At 35.8% G+C, this 20,583-nt stretch overlaps 1 protein-coding gene across 1 annotated transcript in view; it reads right to left on the bottom strand.

The window, feature by feature from the left end:
* Window positions 1-20,583, bottom strand: part of RP1 (RP1 axonemal microtubule associated) — a 141,927-nt gene that overhangs the window by 113,853 nt on the left and 7,491 nt on the right. The window contains 3 exon segments of the mRNA XM_059671758.1: window positions 1,512-1,644; window positions 3,872-3,958; window positions 5,670-5,833. Of these exon segments, the coding sequence (XP_059527741.1) occupies window positions 1,512-1,644; window positions 3,872-3,958; window positions 5,670-5,833 (384 nt within the window).

Genomic DNA, 20,583 nt, shown 5'->3' on the forward strand with positions numbered 1-20,583 from the left:
TCCTTTTACCTTAAATGACAAATACTATTCTACTTCTTTATAGACTCAAAAGTATACAATATGGGGGGGGGGGGGAGAGAAAGACACTGATTCAACCTTTCCTTACTGTATATATAATGACATCATTTCATACACAGCACCAATCTCTGCTAGAATTTTGGGCAAAAATATGGCTGTCAGCCATCATTTGCTACATCTACCACTGACCTAGATAACTAAAGGCCTACCAAATTTATAAATAGCACATGAGATGGTATAGATAGCACATGAGAGATACCACTTGAGAAGTTTCTCCAAGCCAAGAGGAAAAACTAAAAATAATTAAAACAATTTTTTTTCATTAATCAACCATTGTACCAAGTACTATAGGGAAGACAATGGAAATCATTAAGTATTTGTAGAATATGCCTTCTTTTGATCAGAATTATACAATTAAAATGAAAGAAGCAAAAAGTAACCTCTGCATCATTACTAACAGTGGATAGGAACAGGGAACCTAGCTAATACCTCTTAGGGAAGAGAATGGGCTGATGAGAAAGAATGTTGAGAAGAATACTTAGGAGTGATGAGAACAGTGCTCATACATAGCCTTCACTTTGTAGCAACTGGAACTATTCATATCACTTCAAAAATATTTTAACTTCAGCAACTTAACAGTTTAATGCACCTTATTTAAAAACCACAAAGGAATCATCAGTATCTGCAAATGTTTTACCAACCTATGTTCCCTAAAAACGATACCCGTGTACCTAAGCATAACATTAGATCTATGGCATTGTGTAGCTCTTGCTAATCTTCACATAATATTCATTATCATTTCTTTCTTTAGAAAACAAAGATATATTTTTAGTAGAAAATATTCTAGATTGGAGAAAAATCTGTTTTTTTTTCAATTTCCCATTTAATAATTCTCATTTACCCTTTTCCTATTCTTTTCTAAAGTAGAGACCAGCAGACACAACAGCAAATAGCTGCCATAGACAATCACCCTGAATCCTTGTGGCAGTCGAGCTGTGATAGTCTAACCCTGAGCAGAGCCTACTTCTCAGCCACATATACACAAGCCTTGAACACACCTTTGCCTTTGATCAAATGCTTACAAAGTCATTGAGCAGTTCTGTTTTCATTTCCTAATCAAATAGATAAATTTTCAAAAATAAGGCAGAACCTGGTGGGAAAAGCATACATTGAGTTGCATTTCTTAGTCCTGGAATAAATTCATTGGACATTCAATTTCTCATGACGCTCTTACAATTCATTTTCTTGTTTTGATTAAGAGGCATTTCAGCTGACCTTCCTACAAGATTAACTGTTGAGAAGAAACCTATTTCTGACTGCCAGTATATGAAACAACTAAAAAATATACCACCAGCAGAGATAAGAAATTAGCAATTCCTTATTCATTCATTCATTTATTCATTTACTCAACATGGATTTATCAAGTCCCCTGTCCTTCAGCAGTTACGGAAACAAGTGTTTTTTTGTGCTACCTGGAGTTGTATTTTTCCTACCTGGAAGAGTGGGTTGTCCTCTGTTTAAAACAGGAAATTCTCGACAGATTTCCCCATCCTCTTGATCTCGTGCCAACCATCGTTGTACAGGTATATAAAACTTTTTTCCAGAATTCATGTCCCACAATTGTATCTACAAAAGCAACAATATTACTTGTAAAAATATTTAAAAATACATTTTTATTTTAAAGTGATTTTTATAAAATATTAGCATGAGCTCAGATTTCATGCACTACAGATTCGAACTGGTAGTTACTTCTCTGGGGTCTTAGCAATGAATGAAATTCAAGCAATAATTATTTATTTGAGCACCTATTATACCATACTATATCTAATCATTTATCCTGTAGTTAATCAAAGATGTTAATAAATGTCCAAAATCATCAAAAAGTAGAAATTGTTTTCTAATTCTAAAATCTAGCATTTCATAGTAGCGTACTATTATTGTTGTTGTTATCTGTTAAATTAATCTTTAAAATGTCTCAGATTTTCTACTTAATGTGTTTAAGAAATCATGTTGTTATAAAGGTAGATTTTCAAGGCCTAAACTAATTCTGTGGGTCTTGGTAAGGCACAGAAATTTACATTAATAAATTTACGTGAGGTGTGATTATGGCGTAATCATTCTTTTAGAAAGGCTCTCAAAGAACCACACAGAATTTCCATTGGCTTGCAAAGCTGCTACTGCTGCCACTAGTGTTTGATTTGATTATTTTAATTAAAGCTTAAGAAGATTATTTGAGAAATACACAAAATAAATCACTAATTGAAACTTTTTTTTGTACTCTTCCTTATCTATACATGAAAGAATCAAGATTAAGGTCCTAAGAGCAATGTGAATATTTTATGTGCTGTGAAAATATTGTACCATTATTGCTATAATGGACTGTCTTTTAATTCAAGTCCCTTCAAGTTAGAAACACAAGTTGGCTTACTTAAAATTTTAAATTTCAAGCTTCTAAACTCTATTATAAGAATCGAACAGAAAATTCCCAGCCAATTATCTAGCATCTTAATTTGAAATAATGAGTAAATTATATACAGGTTTTATGCACTCAGAATAAAACTTTGAATCAAGAATATCTCTCTTCTTCATTGGTACTCAAAGACAGGTGAGGTAAACCTCAGGCAAACAAGTTACCTTGTAGTGAGAAAGAACTTGCCATAGAAAGACAATAGGAATTTTCAGCAGCCTGATTTTTTTGTCTTTCCTGTGCGATGTTATACAAACTTTTTCAGATAACGTAACCACTGTATTAGCATTCCAGCTTCAAAATGGATATAATATTGTTTATTGGTTATAAATCAAATGAGATGGCAGGGGGATTGATGATCATTTTCATAAGTTAGTTAATTAGGAAAGAAAATAAAAATATATTATTACATATGATCACTTATTAATTTGAATATCATCCTTTAAAAGCTCTATATAGTATAAAAGAGAGAATTATTTTATACTGAAGCCAGACAGTAATTTTGAATTTTGAAATCAAATTTCAACTCTCTGTATTTTCTTTTATGAGTTTCATTTTTTTTATTCTGCCTCAAGATTTTTCATGACTTGATGCAAAAAAGGTGGCATTATTAATGACTATATATTTCCAATAATGGATTAAAAAATATGTTCATCTTACATAATTTTTCATTTATTTTTCTCACATTATAAAACTACTGAACAAGTTTGCCAAGAATATCAGGAGTTTGACTAGATGTTCTTTGCATTTTAAGAACTTGTTTAGTTAAAGATCATTTGTTTTTGAAATGACAAGAGATAGAAATACACCATATATAAAAATTAATGACAAGCTGTATGATTTCCAGTTCTCAAGATTTGCATTTATTGGCAATCATGCTAATAAGTAAAATTTTTAAAGTAAAATGTAAATGGGTTCTTTGTTGTTTTCTGTGGGGACTTTTGCTCTTAAAAGTATTCAGGGGGCATTATCTGGATTAGCATAAGCAGACTAAATTTGAAAGCTGGAAGTCAAGGTCTAATAGATTATTATTTCATCGACATTAATGTTCTAATTTTACAACTCTACTGAAGCAGACAACATCCACCTAGTTACTAATGCAACAATGTCAAAAAGCAGTGTGAGTTATTCCAGAGTCCCAAGTATTTTCTTCTCTTTGCAAAGAAATAAGAGGATTTATTAGTTGAGGTGCTTCCCTTAATTAATTAGGGATTAAATTACTAACAAGGGCATGTGATACTACCACCTTAAGGATTACACTGACTAAAAAGGTCCAGGTTTGACTCCATCAACTCATAATAGGGATGAAATGTTCCCTTGAGGTTTGATTCCTGAATAGAATTTGCAAAGTCTTTGAAAAGGATAGGAGTGTTGATATGTCTTTACCTGTTTACAGTGCCAAGAAGGGGAGATTCCAGAGTTTGTATGACCAATACGAATTTTAAAAAGTGTACCAATGTCTCCAACCGTGATCTACAAAGTAATCATGAGAACATCTTTCAATGCAATTTTACAAAATCCCATTAAAAACAGCTACTCTTAGGGCATTATACATTGATAAAGGGGTCAATCCATCAAGAAGATATAAGAATTATAAACATGTATGAACCTAATGACAGAGCATCAAAATGTATGAGGCAAAAATTGACCAAACTAAATGGAGAAATAGTCTACAATTATAGTTAGAGACTTCAGAATCCCACTTTGAATAATGGATAGAACTAGATAGGAGATCAATAAGGAAAAAGAGGACTTGAACAACATCAACTAAGTCTAACAGACATGTATAGAACATTCCACTCAACAACAGCAGAATATAGTTTCTCAAGTGTACATGCAACATTCTCCAGATAAACTATATGTTATGTCACAAGAACAAGTTTTGAAAATTAAAAATAACTGAAATCATCTATCTTTTCTAATTACAATGGAATGAAACTAAAAATCAATACAAGAAGAAAAACTGAAAAATCCACACAAATGGTGAAAATGAACATACTTTTAAGTAACCCATAAATCAAAAAAAAATGCAAGAGATATTTTTAAGTACCCTGTGATAATTTTTTTAAAAATACAAAAACAGAGGGAATTCAATAAAAACATAACTCAGAGGGGAATTTTAGATGTAATTCCATAAAATTTGAATGTACTTTTTGAACCCTGAGAACAAAGACACCTACTAAGAAGGGCTGCTGGTGGAAAACTGAGCTCAAATTTAAAAACAGAGCCTAGCAGCCACTTCTACACAGGGGGTCTCTCATATAAGCTGCACTTCAGGGTGAAATCCGCATTGAACTGCCTGACTCTGCATTAAACTGCCTTACTCTGCACTGACCTGCCTACCTACATGCTGTTTCTGCCATCTGAGCCAACCCTTATAAAGGAGTTCCTGGAAGCCTATTTTAACCAATAGGGCTAAGGCTTTCCCTATCCCTTTAGAGCTAAATAGCTCCAACCAACCAGAGCAGCTCGACTCTGACCAATCAGGACAGTGTCTTTTGGACCAATCAAACTGTGAGGATTTGGAGTCCTCATTTGCATGAGGACAGATCAATCAAAAACCAGGGGCAGGGACTTCTCTATCTCTACCCAGTTCAAAACAGTCCCTCTATGCATCCATTCATTCAACAGATATTATTAAACATATATAAAGTGCAAGGTGCTTGACTCATTTCAAGTCTTGCCTTTCATACTAATCTTTCTGACTTTAGTTTAACAACATAATACTAGTCTCCCCTGCTACCTGTTTCTTTGATACCTGTTTCTCTTTGCCTCCTGTTTCTCCCTTGCTCTTGATCTCAATATGCCTAGCTATGAATTAATAACTTGATGACAGCTTTGTTGCCCTCCTTTATTTGACAATTTTACTTTTCTCTTTTTTATCATGACTGAGAGTCTTGTCTGTTAAAGCCTCAGCCAGAAAGGCATAAGCTCTTGCTCTTGACCACAAGCATAAAAACAATAAATGTGGGCTACCTAGTATTTTCTTGTTGTATTGCAGTTTTATTTGTGTTTAATATGCTTAAGCATGATTGAGCAAAACTGCCATGAATTATTTTTGATTGATTGCCTACAGGACACATGTAGTCATAATGGAATGTGCCAAATTCAATAGATTGCATTCATTCCAAAGTACTAACTGTATCAGTTATATCATCAAGTTTTACTTGATTTTATTACTTACAGTAAATATGTCTTCATAGCCATCCTGAAATCGAGCTCCATCTGTTCCATAAAGATATATGGGGGCTGAGCTTCTTCGCTGTCCATATAGTATAATATAAACCTGTGAGCTGGTTCCTGCATTTGGCAAGTCACTGGTGGTTATGGAAACTTTCCAGTTACCACCTACAGCAGCACAAATAACACACAGCGTTACAGCAACTTATAAAATGGAAGACTCAGAAGAGCAGGTCATCATAACCTAGGAGAGTTCAGGACAGACATAATTCACTCTTCTCCACCTCCTCTGGAAAAGTCTATAATACAGAGTTAGACTGTTGTTTAAATACTCAATAATATTACTATGTCCTACAATATGACTCTGGGAATATTTCCTAAAGGATCTTTAATAATAGAGTAAGAAGCCGAAACTGGTTTGGCTCAGTGGATAGAGCGTCGGCTTGCAGACTGAAAGGTCCCAGGTTCGATTCCGGTCAAGAGCATGTACCTGGGTTGCAGGCACATCCCCAGTAGGAGATGTGCAGGAGGCAGCTGATCAATGTTCCTCTCTCATCGATGTTTCTAACTCTCTCCCTTCCTCTCTATAAAAAATCAATAAAATATATTTTTTTTAAAAAAAGTGAATCATCGGACAATATTTAAAAAAATAATAATAATAATAGAGTAAGAAAGAGACCATTATCCTGTCATTGTTAGTTGGTCATCCTGGATTCCAAGATACTCACTAATATAACTTCTCTTAAGTTTTTGAAAGCATTTTGACAAAATATCAACAATATTCTTAGCTCTGACATGTAATTGTGCATTCAGAATTACACCTCTCAAGATCATTTGAGTTCAGATATTTATTTTCCAAATCAAAATAAAATATCCAAAAATTTACATAAGCATAAAAACTGGAATCAGAGATGTTAGAAGGCATTCGAGGAGTCATCTGTTACCATTTATTCACTTATTGTTTTAAGTACCCTTAATTAACATATGAAGTAACTGAGTTCAAAACATGTTAAGTAAATGTATCATCAATCAACAAATAAAAACAGTGCTGGAGGGGAGCGGAGGCAAGATGGCTGCAGTCTCAGGACGTTCCTTCCGCTTGCACCCAGCACCGGAGCAGACTTGTGGCCAAACTGCAGAAGATTCAACTTAAAAAATAGCTGATCTGAAATACTGTGAGAGGGCAGCACCGAGAAGATGGAGTCGGTGAAGCCAGAGGGAAGGCACAGCAGTGCAGCCCCCTACCCCTGAGAGAATGGGTCTCAGCCCCACACAGGGGTCCCCAAAAGAGAGCAGCAGAGAAGGGAAGGGGAGCCCACATAGCATCGGGCAGTGGGAATCAGTGTTGATTTGGTCCATGTGGGAGACTCAGACCACACTATCCTTCTGATCTGGACAACATGCCAGTACAGGCCCACTCTCTGTTTTCAGTTCTTAATGCCCTCAAACTAGTTGGCCAGCTGTCTGCAGATGTCTGCAGCTGTCTGCCAATTAGGCAGTCATTGTAGACACTATTCCTATCCCACTCAAGAGCACACAAGGTTAAATCAGTCCTATCAAAACATTCCATATCACCCCACATATGTCATATCAACCAGATATACGTCATGTTAAGCCAATTTATTGACCAGGTCAAGGCTTACATTATAATTATGTGTGGTGGACAGCCAAACAGGGCATATCCAACTGAGATCAATAGTAGCCTCCTGAAGAAATAGAGCACCAGACTGAATCCACATAATGCTATTCTACACCAGACATTCTGGGAAGGAGAGAGACAAAGATAAGTTCTATGAAACATATGACAGAGTTCAATGTACACATTGGTGTATACCAGGGGGCCTCAAACTACGGCCCGCGGGCCACATGCAAATACAAATATTGTATTTGTTCCCATTTTGGTTTTTTTACTTCAAAATAAGATATGTGCAGTGTGCACAGGAATTTATTCATAGTTTTTTTTAAAACTATAGTCTGGCCCTCCAACGGTCTGAGGGACAGTGAACTGGCTCCCTGTTTAAAAAGTTTGAGGACCCCTGGTGTATACAAAGGGTTAACAAGAAGAAAGTAAGCAAAAGCACAAAAGTACATATCTAGAGAGTTTTCTGTTGATGCAAGTCATTCTTTACATAATAACTTTATCTTTTGACTGAGAATTCCCACTAATAGTTGTATACTTGAATGTGAGTCTAAAAGAATTCCCTATATCATATAAATGACAGGGAATTATTATTTTAGATTTTCTATAATACATTACTAAGACCAAATGGGATATATTACATGAATATATAGTATTTAAGGTTACTTATTTCTCAGTAGCCATTATCATCCTAATATAATGCGTGGAATTCCTGTGATGCACAAGTCATGTTTCTCAATGAATCTAACATCCTATTTTAACTAACTTGTTTATATTGATTCATCTGAACTTTAAGCAGTTTATTTAGATAGTAGCCAGTAGATTCCAGCCACTCATCAATATAAGTCTTACAAGAGAGATATCACTGTGATGGTGGTATAGGAGACCCCAGTCACCATCCCCCCAACAGAGATCAACAATTAGACAGATAGCCATGAGCAAAAAAAGCTCTTGGAGAGCTCAGGAGTCCACTAAGGAAACTTCAGCAAGAGAGTGGAACAAAACCCCTGAGAACAGACACACAAAAAAGGGAAGAAGAACAGCTTCATTTGCCCTACATCATTTCATCACCCTGCCCAGCACAGCTCGGCACCAAGGGGGGACTCCCCAGCTAAAAAGAGTTCCCCTCACTGGGAATGGGAAAGAGGGGTGAACAAACAACTGTCTCAGCCTTTCGGGGAACCACATGAAAGACCCACTTCAGGTTCACCCCACCCAGAGACCGGCAAAGCTGAATCGTACAGAGAGGTCCAGACGAGCAGGGGTTCCCAGTATAAACCACACAGCAGGAACAGCCCTGGTTCCAAGTGACGTGCTCTCAGAGGACCCCAACAGTTCTCACCACTAAAAAAAACAATAGTCAGCACAGCAGCCACAGTTCCCCAGCTGATTTCACCAGTTTTTACCACACAGGTATTCAAATTCAAAGATACCAGCCACCGGATTCCCATCCCACTCCCTCCTACCCACACCTGCTGGAGGCTGGGATTCACACCAGCAGCTCATGCCTAGCTTTCTGAGGCTGCATGAGTGCAAGATGCCACCTAGACCCGTGAAGCTAACTCTCACCACTGTGTCCCCTCAAGGCCAATGCCTCTGGCTTTGCACTTGCACTCTAACTGCCTACTATAGCACCAACCTCTACTGCCCTGTATGCACCCATGGTGAGATCCTGTAGCCATGGTACACTGTTGGTGGGAATGTAAATTGGTAGCACCATTATGGAACACAGTATGGAGGATCCTCAAAATATTGAAAATAGAACTGCCATATGTGCAGCAATCTCATTTCTGGGTATGTATGCAAAAGAGATGGAAGCATCGTCTCAAAAAGATATCTGCACTCCCATGGTGTTCATTCCAGCATTATTCACAACAGCCAAGACATGGAAACAACCTAAGTGTTAATCAACAAATAAAGAAAATGTGATATGTATGTTTGTATATAATTGTAATGGAATATTATTCAACCATAAAAAAAAGGAGATCCTGCCATTTGTAACAACTTGGATGGACCTTGAGGGCAATGTGTTAAATGAAATAAACCAGAAGATAAATTATCTCACTTATAGGTGGAATCTACAAACATCAAACTCATAGAGACAGAGAGTATAGTGGTGGTTGCCAGGAGTTGAAGAGTGGGTGAAATGGAGAGATGTTGGTCAAAGGGTAAAACTTTCAGTGATAAGATAAAATAATTCTGAAATCTTATACACAGCATGGTTGGCCATAGTTAACAATACTATATTGTATACTTAAAAGTTGTTATCGAAGTATATTATGTTCTAACCATACCAACAAAACAGTAATTATGTGAGATGAAAGATTTATTACCTAACCTTATTGTGAAAAACATTTCCTATTATGTGTGTATCAGATGATCACCTTGTACACCTTAAACTTAAACAATGCTATATGCCACTTATAGCTCAATAAAGCTGGGGGGGAGGTGGGACTAATCTTGCAAAAGGTAAGAACTATTCTCAAGAAAAAAAGCAGTTACATGACTGATTTTTTTTTTTTACTCCATCCACCTTTATTGTTTTTGTTGTTGCTGTTATTGTTATGGTAATCTCTGTGTATGAATCAGAATATAAAAATTGATAATAAATTGAAAATATGTATGCATAGAAAAAAGGCTGCTAATGTTCATGCCCTTTGAGAAGAATTCTAATCATTAACACCTATCACTACATATTGCCTTAAAATCTATGCTGGGGATTGTTTACTGCTTATTTCCAGAATTACAGAATGAACAGATCTGCCTTAAACCATCAAATATACCAAGACTCCCTCTTAGAGGTTTTGTTGTTTATTGTTTAATTTTCAAAAAAATTTCTAGTCATAAACTGTGTGCTACTTTTCTGTGTAGAAAAATTATGAAACACCTTGAAATGGACCAAAAAAATTACTGAAATGCCTTATCAAGTAGTCTCAGGGATATATGCCTTCCATTATCTTAATTATCTTACAATCCTGCAAACTGTAAAAAAAAAAAATAGTAATGTAAATTACTCTTATCCATAGAAATATAAATTAGTTGTGTCCAATGGAATGCAATTAATTACTGTCCTAGACAGACCCATATTCATTTTGGCATTCTTTTTCTCACTATTTTTGTGTGATACTTTAAATTCTTCTTTGAGTCCACTGTAATATATTACTGGTTCCCTAGTTAATGAGTTAAATAAAATACTTGGCATGTGTTTATATTATATCCTGTATGGAGAAAGTATTCTACTTTACATTATAATAATTTTGATTTATTATGCTACTCTGGGCAGTTACAAAACCCCATTTAGCCTCAATAAACAGGGAATACAAAGTATTTTTATGTTTTTAAAGTAGAGATGTTTACAGCATATCCACAAAGCTCTGGGCTATTTGTGAGGATGAAATAGTACAGGCGACATCGCAGGCACAGTTCCAGACGACTGCAAAAAAATGAATGATAATAGAGTCACACAAATTTTTGGTTTCCCAGTGCATATAACAGTTTTGTTTACACTATGCTGTAGTCTAGTGTGTAATAGCATTATGTCTTTAAAAAAACAATGTACATACTTTAATTAGAAAATACCTTATTGCTAAAAAATGCTGACCATCATCTGAACCTGTTGGGAAAATGATGCTGATAGACAAACCTTCAATTGATCTAAAATGTATCCACAAAGCACAATAAAACGAGGTATGCCTATACAGATACAGAAGGAAAAGTGCTTCTTTCTTGGGTCCCATGAGCCTCAGTCTCCTCTAACTACGCTAGAGATACTATTGTCCATCTGAGGGGTTTATTGTGAGGACTAAGACAGTATACATATAGCACCTAGCATAATTTTGGCACCAAGCAGGACTCAAAATGTTAGTCACCTTTACTTTTATAAAGGGTCATAGGAATAGATGTTGAAATTATATCTATTTTATGTATCTGAATACCCATGAGAGCGAAATAATTCTTGATTAGACAAACACCAACTTTTTAAAAGCATATCAAAGACACTAGTACTAATGGCTTTAAAAAGAACAGCTCAAATATATTCAGCACTATGTGGCAAGCTCCTTGCTAAAAGCTTTAAAATCATTCTCTCGAGTGAACCGCTCCCAGTAACCTTATAAAGGTAGCTCCTCATAAGGATGTTAAAGTGGCCCTATGTTATAGATGAGAAAACTAACCGAATGAGTATTACAAACACGCAAAGTGGCGTGGAGACCTCAAATTTAACCTTGAATGGGGGCCATGTTTTGTGTCACTGAAAGGTTTAGGAGGTAAAACACCTGAAAGCTTCATGTGAAAATAACCCCTCCCCCACTAAGCCAATCACTCATTAACTTAATTGCAACTTAAGTTAGGATTTCTGGTTTCTCCCATTATTCCCAAATTCAGCTTTCCTGGGGATCAACTCTGAGGATTCTTAATAGCTGGCATTTTTCTCCTTATTCCCTTTTGAACGCTAGCTCCTGGCTACTAACAGCATATTTCCATTATTTGTTAACACCGCTATACCTTCTGGGTTTAAGACTTAGGGATGCCTGCACAACTGGGTCCTCTGCTTTCTCTGAAGCAGAAGCAAGCAGCCCTGGGATGGCCCCAATGACTGAGGCACTCCCTTCAGTCCTGCAGGCCTCCTTCTGGGGGAGCCTGTGCTCTGGCCACACAGCACAGCTGACACCTGGTGGGCATGAACTGTAATTGCACCCCTCCATTTGAGGACCCAAGATCCTGAAATCCTCTATATTCCCCTGAACACAATAAATAGGCTAGCATCGCTTCCTCAGCCCTGAGGCACTACATCTCTAAAGCAAAAACCAGGTCTGTGTGACATTCTTAAATTTCCTCTAACGTTTCATTTAGTCTTCTGAATTTCACAATGTTACAAGATTTTTAAATAATATAATCATTGTGAAAATTCAAAAAACAAAACAAAAACCACACAGCTTTTGAATGTTTAAAAGAAAAAAATCACTTCCACAGACATTTTTAAGGTGATTGAAATATTGCTTCATAAAATACAAGAAACTTAGATCTACCCCTCAGCATCTTTGCATATCCTTCTACATGTATGTATCCAAAGTTAATAAGACGTAAAGAAAAAGCATTCAAAAGCACTTCTTGTCCAATCAACACACATTCACTAGGTGCTTACTATGTTCTAAGAAATATGCTAGATCTGGGATATAACCATAAGATGTGGCTGAACTTCAATACATACGAACATTATTTTAAATAAAAAGTACATTACATGGTCATCATTCCCAACTTCTTTTTCCCAATATCATCTGGGCTACCTAGGCCATTGTTTGATGTAGTAGTACTAAAAACCATATGCTACCATGCCAAATTTTCTAAAAACTCCTGGTTTTTATGAGCGATTTCCCCAATCTTCTTGATACATCTACATAACACATTCTTTCCAAGTTAAAGACAAAATTAATTTCCTAGTCTCTCTGCTCCAGGAAATGTACTACATAATTTTTTATTCATTTTATCCCATCTACCTCATATAAAGAATAAAGATGCAGCAAAAACAGCATGTTTTCAAGAATGAATGACTGGGTTCTAATCCCGACATGATGCCTACTGTGCACCCTGACAGAAGTACTCTGGCTCCCTGCTTCTAGGTTGTCTCATCTGCAAAAAGGTAGTATCAAAGCCAACAGTGCCTTTACAAGGAAAGATTACATATAATAAATCTGTAAGACTATCATAGTCCCTGGTAAACAGTAGACACAAAATTAATGTTAACTCTTCTCCCCTATTATTTCTCCACAATTTCACCAAAAGTACTCATTGCTCAATATAGAAGCTTATATAACATTAAGCTTTCACCTTTCAATTAGAAGTGTGTATCACAATGTAGAAAAACCATACTCTATGTAGAGGCAGTCTTCATCTGGTGAAATAAATAGCAACTCATAATTTTTTTATGGATTTATTACTCATGTTCAACTGACCAAAGGTATTCTCCATAAAATCAATTACCTTTTAGTTTCTTAATACCAAATTTGTTATTTTAGCACCTCTACATGTGACTCCACAAAACATTAATCATTCTACTTTGAGTCAGTTCCAGACAAGAGACACAACTTCAACATTTTATAAGACTCATTTCTATACCATCATATAGTGAGGAAGAAGAAGGGATCTTAAAAGGTTCCTGGATTAAGTCCCAGGCAAAATATCATGATATTGAAAGCAGAGAATTTATGGTTCATAGTCTAGTTGAATTTATCCTCTGGGCAACATGTTTTTATTTATATATAATTTTTTATTAATGCAGGTTAACACAGAAAGAATTCTGTCAAGTTCCTCTTCACAGAAGTACTTTTCCAATTCTGAAAAGTTTAGTCACCTCTAAAATCACCTCTTTTCTTTTCCAAGTTAAATCATTCCAGTTCCTTCAATTTTTCTTCACAGAGTATGCCTTAAAATTTTCCATTTTGTATGACCTATTTGAATCTCTTGACATTTTACTAATATTTAAAAGAATATAATCTATAGGCAAAGTACTGGAGAGACAGCTTAGTAGTAGAACATCTTTTCCTAATCGTGAAGAAAAATGGTGAATCCTGTTCCACAGAAATGCTTACAAGTTCATTTAACAGATGTTCTGAGGAAACTAAATTCAACACATTTGGCACAAGAAATGTTAGAGATTGTTGTGGAGATCTTACAATCATACTTTTATCAAATCAGTAATAAATGAAGTGCTTTAAGGCTATGTCTAATCTATTTATTCACCAATACATTTTGCACTGAGTGACAACATTAAAAAAAGATATAATTCTTATACTTAGGGCATTTATAATATCCTAGGAGAAAAATCAAAGAGACAGGAAATAATACATTATCAGAAAGACACACATTTCTGAAATAATAGAATAGAAACTGAGTCTGAAAAATGAAGAACAGAGGAATGATATGTCAAATTGGATTATCATTTTGAAGAAGTAGGAAATTCTTGGAGGTTATCTAATCCATATCCATCCCATGTACACCATCTTATTACAAGGAAAAAAAAACTCATGATGCAGAAAAGCAGTGGTGATATTGAAATTGTAAGTCTTTCTGTTCCTGCTTTCAAAATTATTTAATTTAGTTGGGTTTCCTCTTCCCAAATGAAAAAAATTTCACCCTCAAAACCATAAAATATTTTTAATACATTTCTGTTGCTAATATTTAAGGATGTCTCAAGTAGACTTGAACAAACATTTCAAAGAAGAAATAATAGTTGATATTTTCTCTTATTACTTGGTTCAGATTTGTCCTTGAGCTCTGGAATCTGTTGTTTAATAAGTTGTTATTCTCATCAACTACTTCAAATATTTCATTTGTCTGATTGTTGGGACCTTGTGTATTTGAGTTCACATCACCCACAACTAACAGTAATGTGTGTAAGAAATTCACACAAAACCTTTTCTTTAAATATAATTGAAATTTGTTTAACTTATTTTCTTCCTCTAAGTCCAAGAAGTTAATTCTTTTTAATTTTCTTCTTTTACCCACCAAGTCAAATGTGCTATTGAAATAAAGTCGATCAAATATATCACCAATGGCTTTATCAATAAATGCCTTTCTACTACTTTCTTTCTTATTTCTGAACATGGTCTTGTTTGACTCTAGGAAACAGGGGTGTATTTTCATCCATAAATAGTTGTCCAAGGAATTTTCAATATCAGAATCTTTGCAATATGCAAATCCTCGGTCTTCCTCATTTATAGGTTGGATAATAACTGTTAGTATTGGGCAATGTTGACCACAAAGGGCATAGAGTTTATCCAAAGAGTCACCATCCTGAAGTGCACCATGAGTATTATTATTTCCAGGCAATGGCTGGTGTTTAATAGTATCATCAGAGGCAGGATGGACTTTGTTGGCAGCAGTAAAGACATGAGTGACAGAGGTGCATACTCTTTCTGACCTATGATTACCCTTCTCCTCTGCATGATGATTTCGTATTTTCTCCTTAGGACAAGTTTTATTTTGAACATCTAGCAAATCCTCCTGAAAATGCTCAGAGTCACTACAGTGAGGCATGTTAAAATAATTGCATTTCAGTTCAAGGGGTTGAGCCAGTTCCTCCAATTCTGAAGAGGAGAGTTCAGCCATGTTTGGGTTTGGGGCCAAATTTCCAAAGTGTGAGTATGGTATCTCATTACTATTCCCAAGTAGAGTATCCACTGATATAGTATCTACATTGCCACATATGCCAGGATTTTCAGGAGATGATACTCTTAGCAAATGATTTTCTTTCAGGAGCCACTTGCCCTTGTCAATCAGTACTCCTTCCTCTCTGTCCCTGAGGATTCTGTTATGATCATTTTGTTTTGTGCTATGTTCTACAATGTCTCCCCCATGATAATTGGCCTTCATGTCATTAAAGTCACATTTATCTTGTCTTCCCTCCTGAAATTTCTGCAACTTAGATGAACTTCTGGATACCTGTCCAGAAGAGCCAAATGACTGACCTTCAGAATCAGAAAGACCTGCTTTTCTAGCACACTGAAATTCCACAGAACTGTAAGGACAAACCTGAGATCTGTGCGGAGGCCCAGGGAAAAAAGATGGTTTAACAATCTCCACTTTACCATAAAGTTTTTCTATTGTTCTCTTAACAAGTCCTTTATTATATTCTTTCTCTTGAGCAATCTCCTCACCATTGTCATTGGAGCCATCACTGGATGTTTTCCATGGCTGATCATTCTCACTGTCTTGTGTATAGTCTGACCAATCAGAAGTCACTGTTCTCTTGAAGCCGTTTTTAAAATCAAGAGGGGACTCTGAACAACTTCCAATTTCCATGCTTTTCACCATCATTTTTACCCTCATATTAGTTTCTCCCTCATTGAGTTCCTTTTCAGGAGCAGAGCAAAATACTAAAGATGTTAGTGGTGCCATCCCTCTACTGTTTGCCTTACAAATTACACCATTCCTTCTTTCTTCTTCCACAATGTTCCTGCTAGAGACTTCTATTAACTCCAGATTTTTACTAGTCTCTAACTCTTTTTGGATCAATTCTTCAGTGGTTTGCTCTCCAGTATTTAACTTTCTATTAAAGATATCAATGTCCTGCTTTTCTAATTCTTCAAAGGATTCCAGTTCTGAAATGTGTCTTTCATTTGATGTTATGCTTTCGGTTATTGAACCCAATTCTTCAGAAGTCTTTGATTCTTCCTTATCAAAGGATGTATATAAATTTTTATCCTGAGACTTTTTAAATAAACAACCTCTAGATTCACCTAGAGCACTATGTTCCTTATCAAATTCTGGTTCAGTTGCATTTAGGGAAACACCATAATGGCCCAAATTGCTATTTTGGTGTGGCACCAATACATTAAAGCCATGTTTATACCCAGGGTCTGCCAAAATATTTAGGTCTTTCTTAACATCATCAACTCTTTCTACCTCTTCAGTGAATTCCAAATTATCAGTATATGTGATTTCTTTGAAATTTAAAAAGTCACTGGTATTGCAGACTTTGATGGGAATGTAGGCCCCATCAATTGGGCAAGCTGTCTCAAAAGTATGTTTTTCCTCATGAGCACAAACCTTATGGGAAGATACTGCATCAGTAAGTGAACAGACCTTTCCTGGGAAACAAGCCTGATTCATAGAGGTCTGATCCATGGTACAGCCATCACTATAGGAAAAAACGTCTCTGAGGTTACAAGTCTCTTTTGGAGGATAAATGTTACTCACAGTGCACACCTCACATGGAGAGTAAGTCACCTCTGAAAGACAAACTTCAGAAGCACAGTCCTCACTGGCATTTAAAGAGAAGATTTTCTGTGCTTTTTCATTTTCAATCCACTTAGAAACTCTCTGAATGTTAGGTGTCGAACAATTTGCAGCAAGACCTACTGGAACCATGTCTTGTCCCGTCTCAGTGAGTCCAAGGGGATTTGTAGTTGACTCCACTAAATTGGCAACAGCAGCCTTCAAGTCATCAGCTTCCTCTGTGATGGCAACGTGCTTTAGAACCTCCAACAAGGCAAGTATTTCTGAAGTTCTGTTGGTAGTCTTGTGAGCATCACCTTGACAGAGGCTATTCACACTTCCCTTTAGGTTTAGCACCAAGAGCCAAGCTAGAAGGACATTAGTGGATGAATCACATATTGGGTAATGGGAAGGCACATCTACAAGTGAACCTGGCACTTGAACAATACCATTCTGGGTCTGGTGAATACTGGAAACTAAAGCTTGCAGTTGGCGAAGCAAAAGTACTAGAAAGATGTCTTTTGGAGTGGCCTCTTCCATTGGACCTACTTGGATGGCAGCCTCTACACTTTGCCCTTTTGTAGCTAGGTTTATTTCTTGGTAAACAAGGCTTGGTAAACAATGTCCTGACTTTTCAACAGATCCTTGCCTTTTAGTATTATGATCATCAATAGTTGACTGTGACGAAGTACAACATTCATGCAGGGAAAGCAAGTAAGCATCATTCAGAGATTCAACCTGGCTCTCATGGAGATCTTCAGTAAGTTCTTCACTGTTATCTTTGTCAAAAGATTTACCTACCTCTTTATCTAGATTATCTCCTGTCAAACTATCATTTTTAGTTATGAGCTTATTACTCTTCACGACACAGTTATTTCCTTTTTCAGAACTTGTGTGATAATTATTTCCTGCAAAACCATTGTTACAACTTACCACACACCTTTCCTTTTTGCATATTGGTGCTGATTTTTTAGGTTGCAAAGCTGAATGTGGATTTATGTTCTGCAACCATCTCTGTATATAATTTTGAACTGAATGATGGGTAATATCCTCAGGAAAAACAGTGTTTTTCAAAGATGGTAAGGAATTTACCCTTGTTGTAGCACGTTGTTTACTTACAATAGTTCCTGATTTTGACTTAGCCCCTTTTTGTTTTTTCTGGCTTTTTAAAGTTATATGTGAATTATTAACTTTTGAAACTAAACTCTTCTTTTCCATTCCTCTCAAATACCAAGATGCTATTTCTGCTTGAGCCTGTTGTCTGCAAAAAGCACTGGGGTTTTGCTCAAGAAAGTTAACCACATGAAATAAATTTTGATTTTCAAAAATATTTTTGCAATATCTGAGTTTATTATGGGGAAATGCTTTATCTCCTTGACCAACTTCTTTTTTTGCAGGGCCTCCTAAGTTTACTTTGTTTAATGGTCTGGATTTTCTTTTGGCTCTAAGTCCTTGAACCTTAGGATTCTGAATAATACTTAATTTATTTTTTTGGAAATTCTTAGAATTCACAGGATTGAGATTACTTTTGGAACAAAAATAACTTGTTTCAATTACCCTATCACTTGCATGAAGGTCTTCCTCACAAAGTAACCCTCCTTCAATGGGACTGTGTGAATCTTGCAATATGGTTTCCTGTGCAATTCTACCTCTTGTGCTTATTTTCTTACTAGGGATTCCTTTAGTTGCAATCTCTCCACCCTGATGCCTATAACTTTTCACTTGCTGCCGAGATATCATCTTTTTGCTGGCAACAGATGATGAAATCTGCTTTTCATTTTCTGGAAGTTTTGTTAAACTGCACTGAGAAAATTTATTAATTAGTCTGTCAATTCTTCTGGTGACAGTAGAGGATCCTACTGAAGCTGGGGTCTCAGAAATATATTTGTCAGTTTCAGAATTTGTACTTGAAGAAGGTGCTGCATCTGCTAAAATAGGACAGAAACTATCATTGGGGTTACCGTAAGTTCTCGAGTTCTTCATACTAGTTTTGTTGTCTGGTGTTACATTATCAACTATATCTTCCTCCACAACTACGTTTTTTGGTATAGTGTGTGGAAAGCCATGATTATGGGACATCTCTAACATCTTCTGACTTGTAATTTCTATAACACCAGCACTTAATGAACTTGATTTGAGTTGTCTGCTTTCCTTTTTTCCTTCGGAAGATGACTCCATCTGCTCACTGTTATCTATCTGAATAAGTACTGGTTTGTTAGATACTGATGACATTTTACTGCAAGAATGTGTAAACATGTGATACTCAGATTTGTTTTCTCCATCTTTCCTTTCTTCACTGTAAGAAAATTGTCCAATCATTTTTTCTTGAACTTCAGTTTCGGATACTAAGGTCACACTCCCTATCACAGATTTCTTCTGTCTCATTCTCTTTGGTCCAGGCGTAGGGGGCCTATAAAAATGCTGTTCTGCTTGATCCTGAGTTCCCTGGGTGGCATTTGTGTCCATAGCAGAATTCTCACAGTTAGAAACATAAGTTTCAACCTCTTGATCTGTCATTTCAGTTTTTATCTCCTCTGCTAAACTGTCCTCTTGATTATTGCTTTTCTCCAAAGGTGAGACATCTGCAGACAATGAACATGCTGCAATCTTTAAACCAGATTTCAGATCATCTGTTCTTCCTGGAAAACTGTTTATATCACTCTTTTCATGATTATTAGAAAGACCAGCTCTACTGACACTGGTTGTCCATTTTATGGTTTCCTCTTCTTTTATCTTGAATCGAACTTTCATCTCAACTGTCATAGTGCCATCTTGATTAAAAATAATTGATTTCTCAACATCATCTTCAGAAGGATATATCAATAAATTCTGAGAATTCTTTTTTTCTAAGGCCAAGTAATGTTCAGGAGCAAAGGAATGGTCTGAGTAGCAATCATTATTATGCATTTTGTCAGAAGCAGCAGAATAAATCTGAGACCTTGGGCTTGAAGGCATAAGTGTGCTCACTTTCAAGATTTTAAGAGTACAAGATGCCCCGCATCAAAATATAATGTGGAAGATAGAGGAGTTATAAATACATATATCCAATAGAAGAGGCAGCAAAGGAAGAAGAAAAGGAAAAAGGAAATAATTAGTATGAAAAATATAATTTTTCTAAATTTCATAGTAAGAATCATTAATATGTTTCTCACCTCTATGTATTCACTGGTTATTTGAGTTCACTGTGATATCTGGTATATTTCTACAAATTTTTCTTTTAGAAAGAACTTTAATCATAATCCAATGAGGAAATTCATAGAACTTTAATTTTCAGTTGAATAAGGCAATTTTAAAAAGGAAAGTATAAAGCAGAAATTGCCAAGTATTCTAGCAAAAATAGATTTTTGTGGCCTTTACTTTTGTTGTTTGATTTTCTTTACCAGTACTGAAATTGGAGTCTACCCAAGTGCTGCTCAGTTATTCAAACAAAGCAAGTAATAATTTATGGTGGTATTTATTTTCCCATTTGTGCATATCCAAGAGAGGCATTTATAGCATTTTGAAAGCTAAAGCATTTTTATAATGTAAGGCTACCTTAATCAAATAATAATTATTAATTTAGCAT

Source organism: Myotis daubentonii, chromosome 17 (assembly GCF_963259705.1).
Source record: "Myotis daubentonii chromosome 17, mMyoDau2.1, whole genome shotgun sequence".
In the NCBI taxonomy this organism is placed as follows: Eukaryota; Metazoa; Chordata; class Mammalia; order Chiroptera; family Vespertilionidae; genus Myotis; species Myotis daubentonii.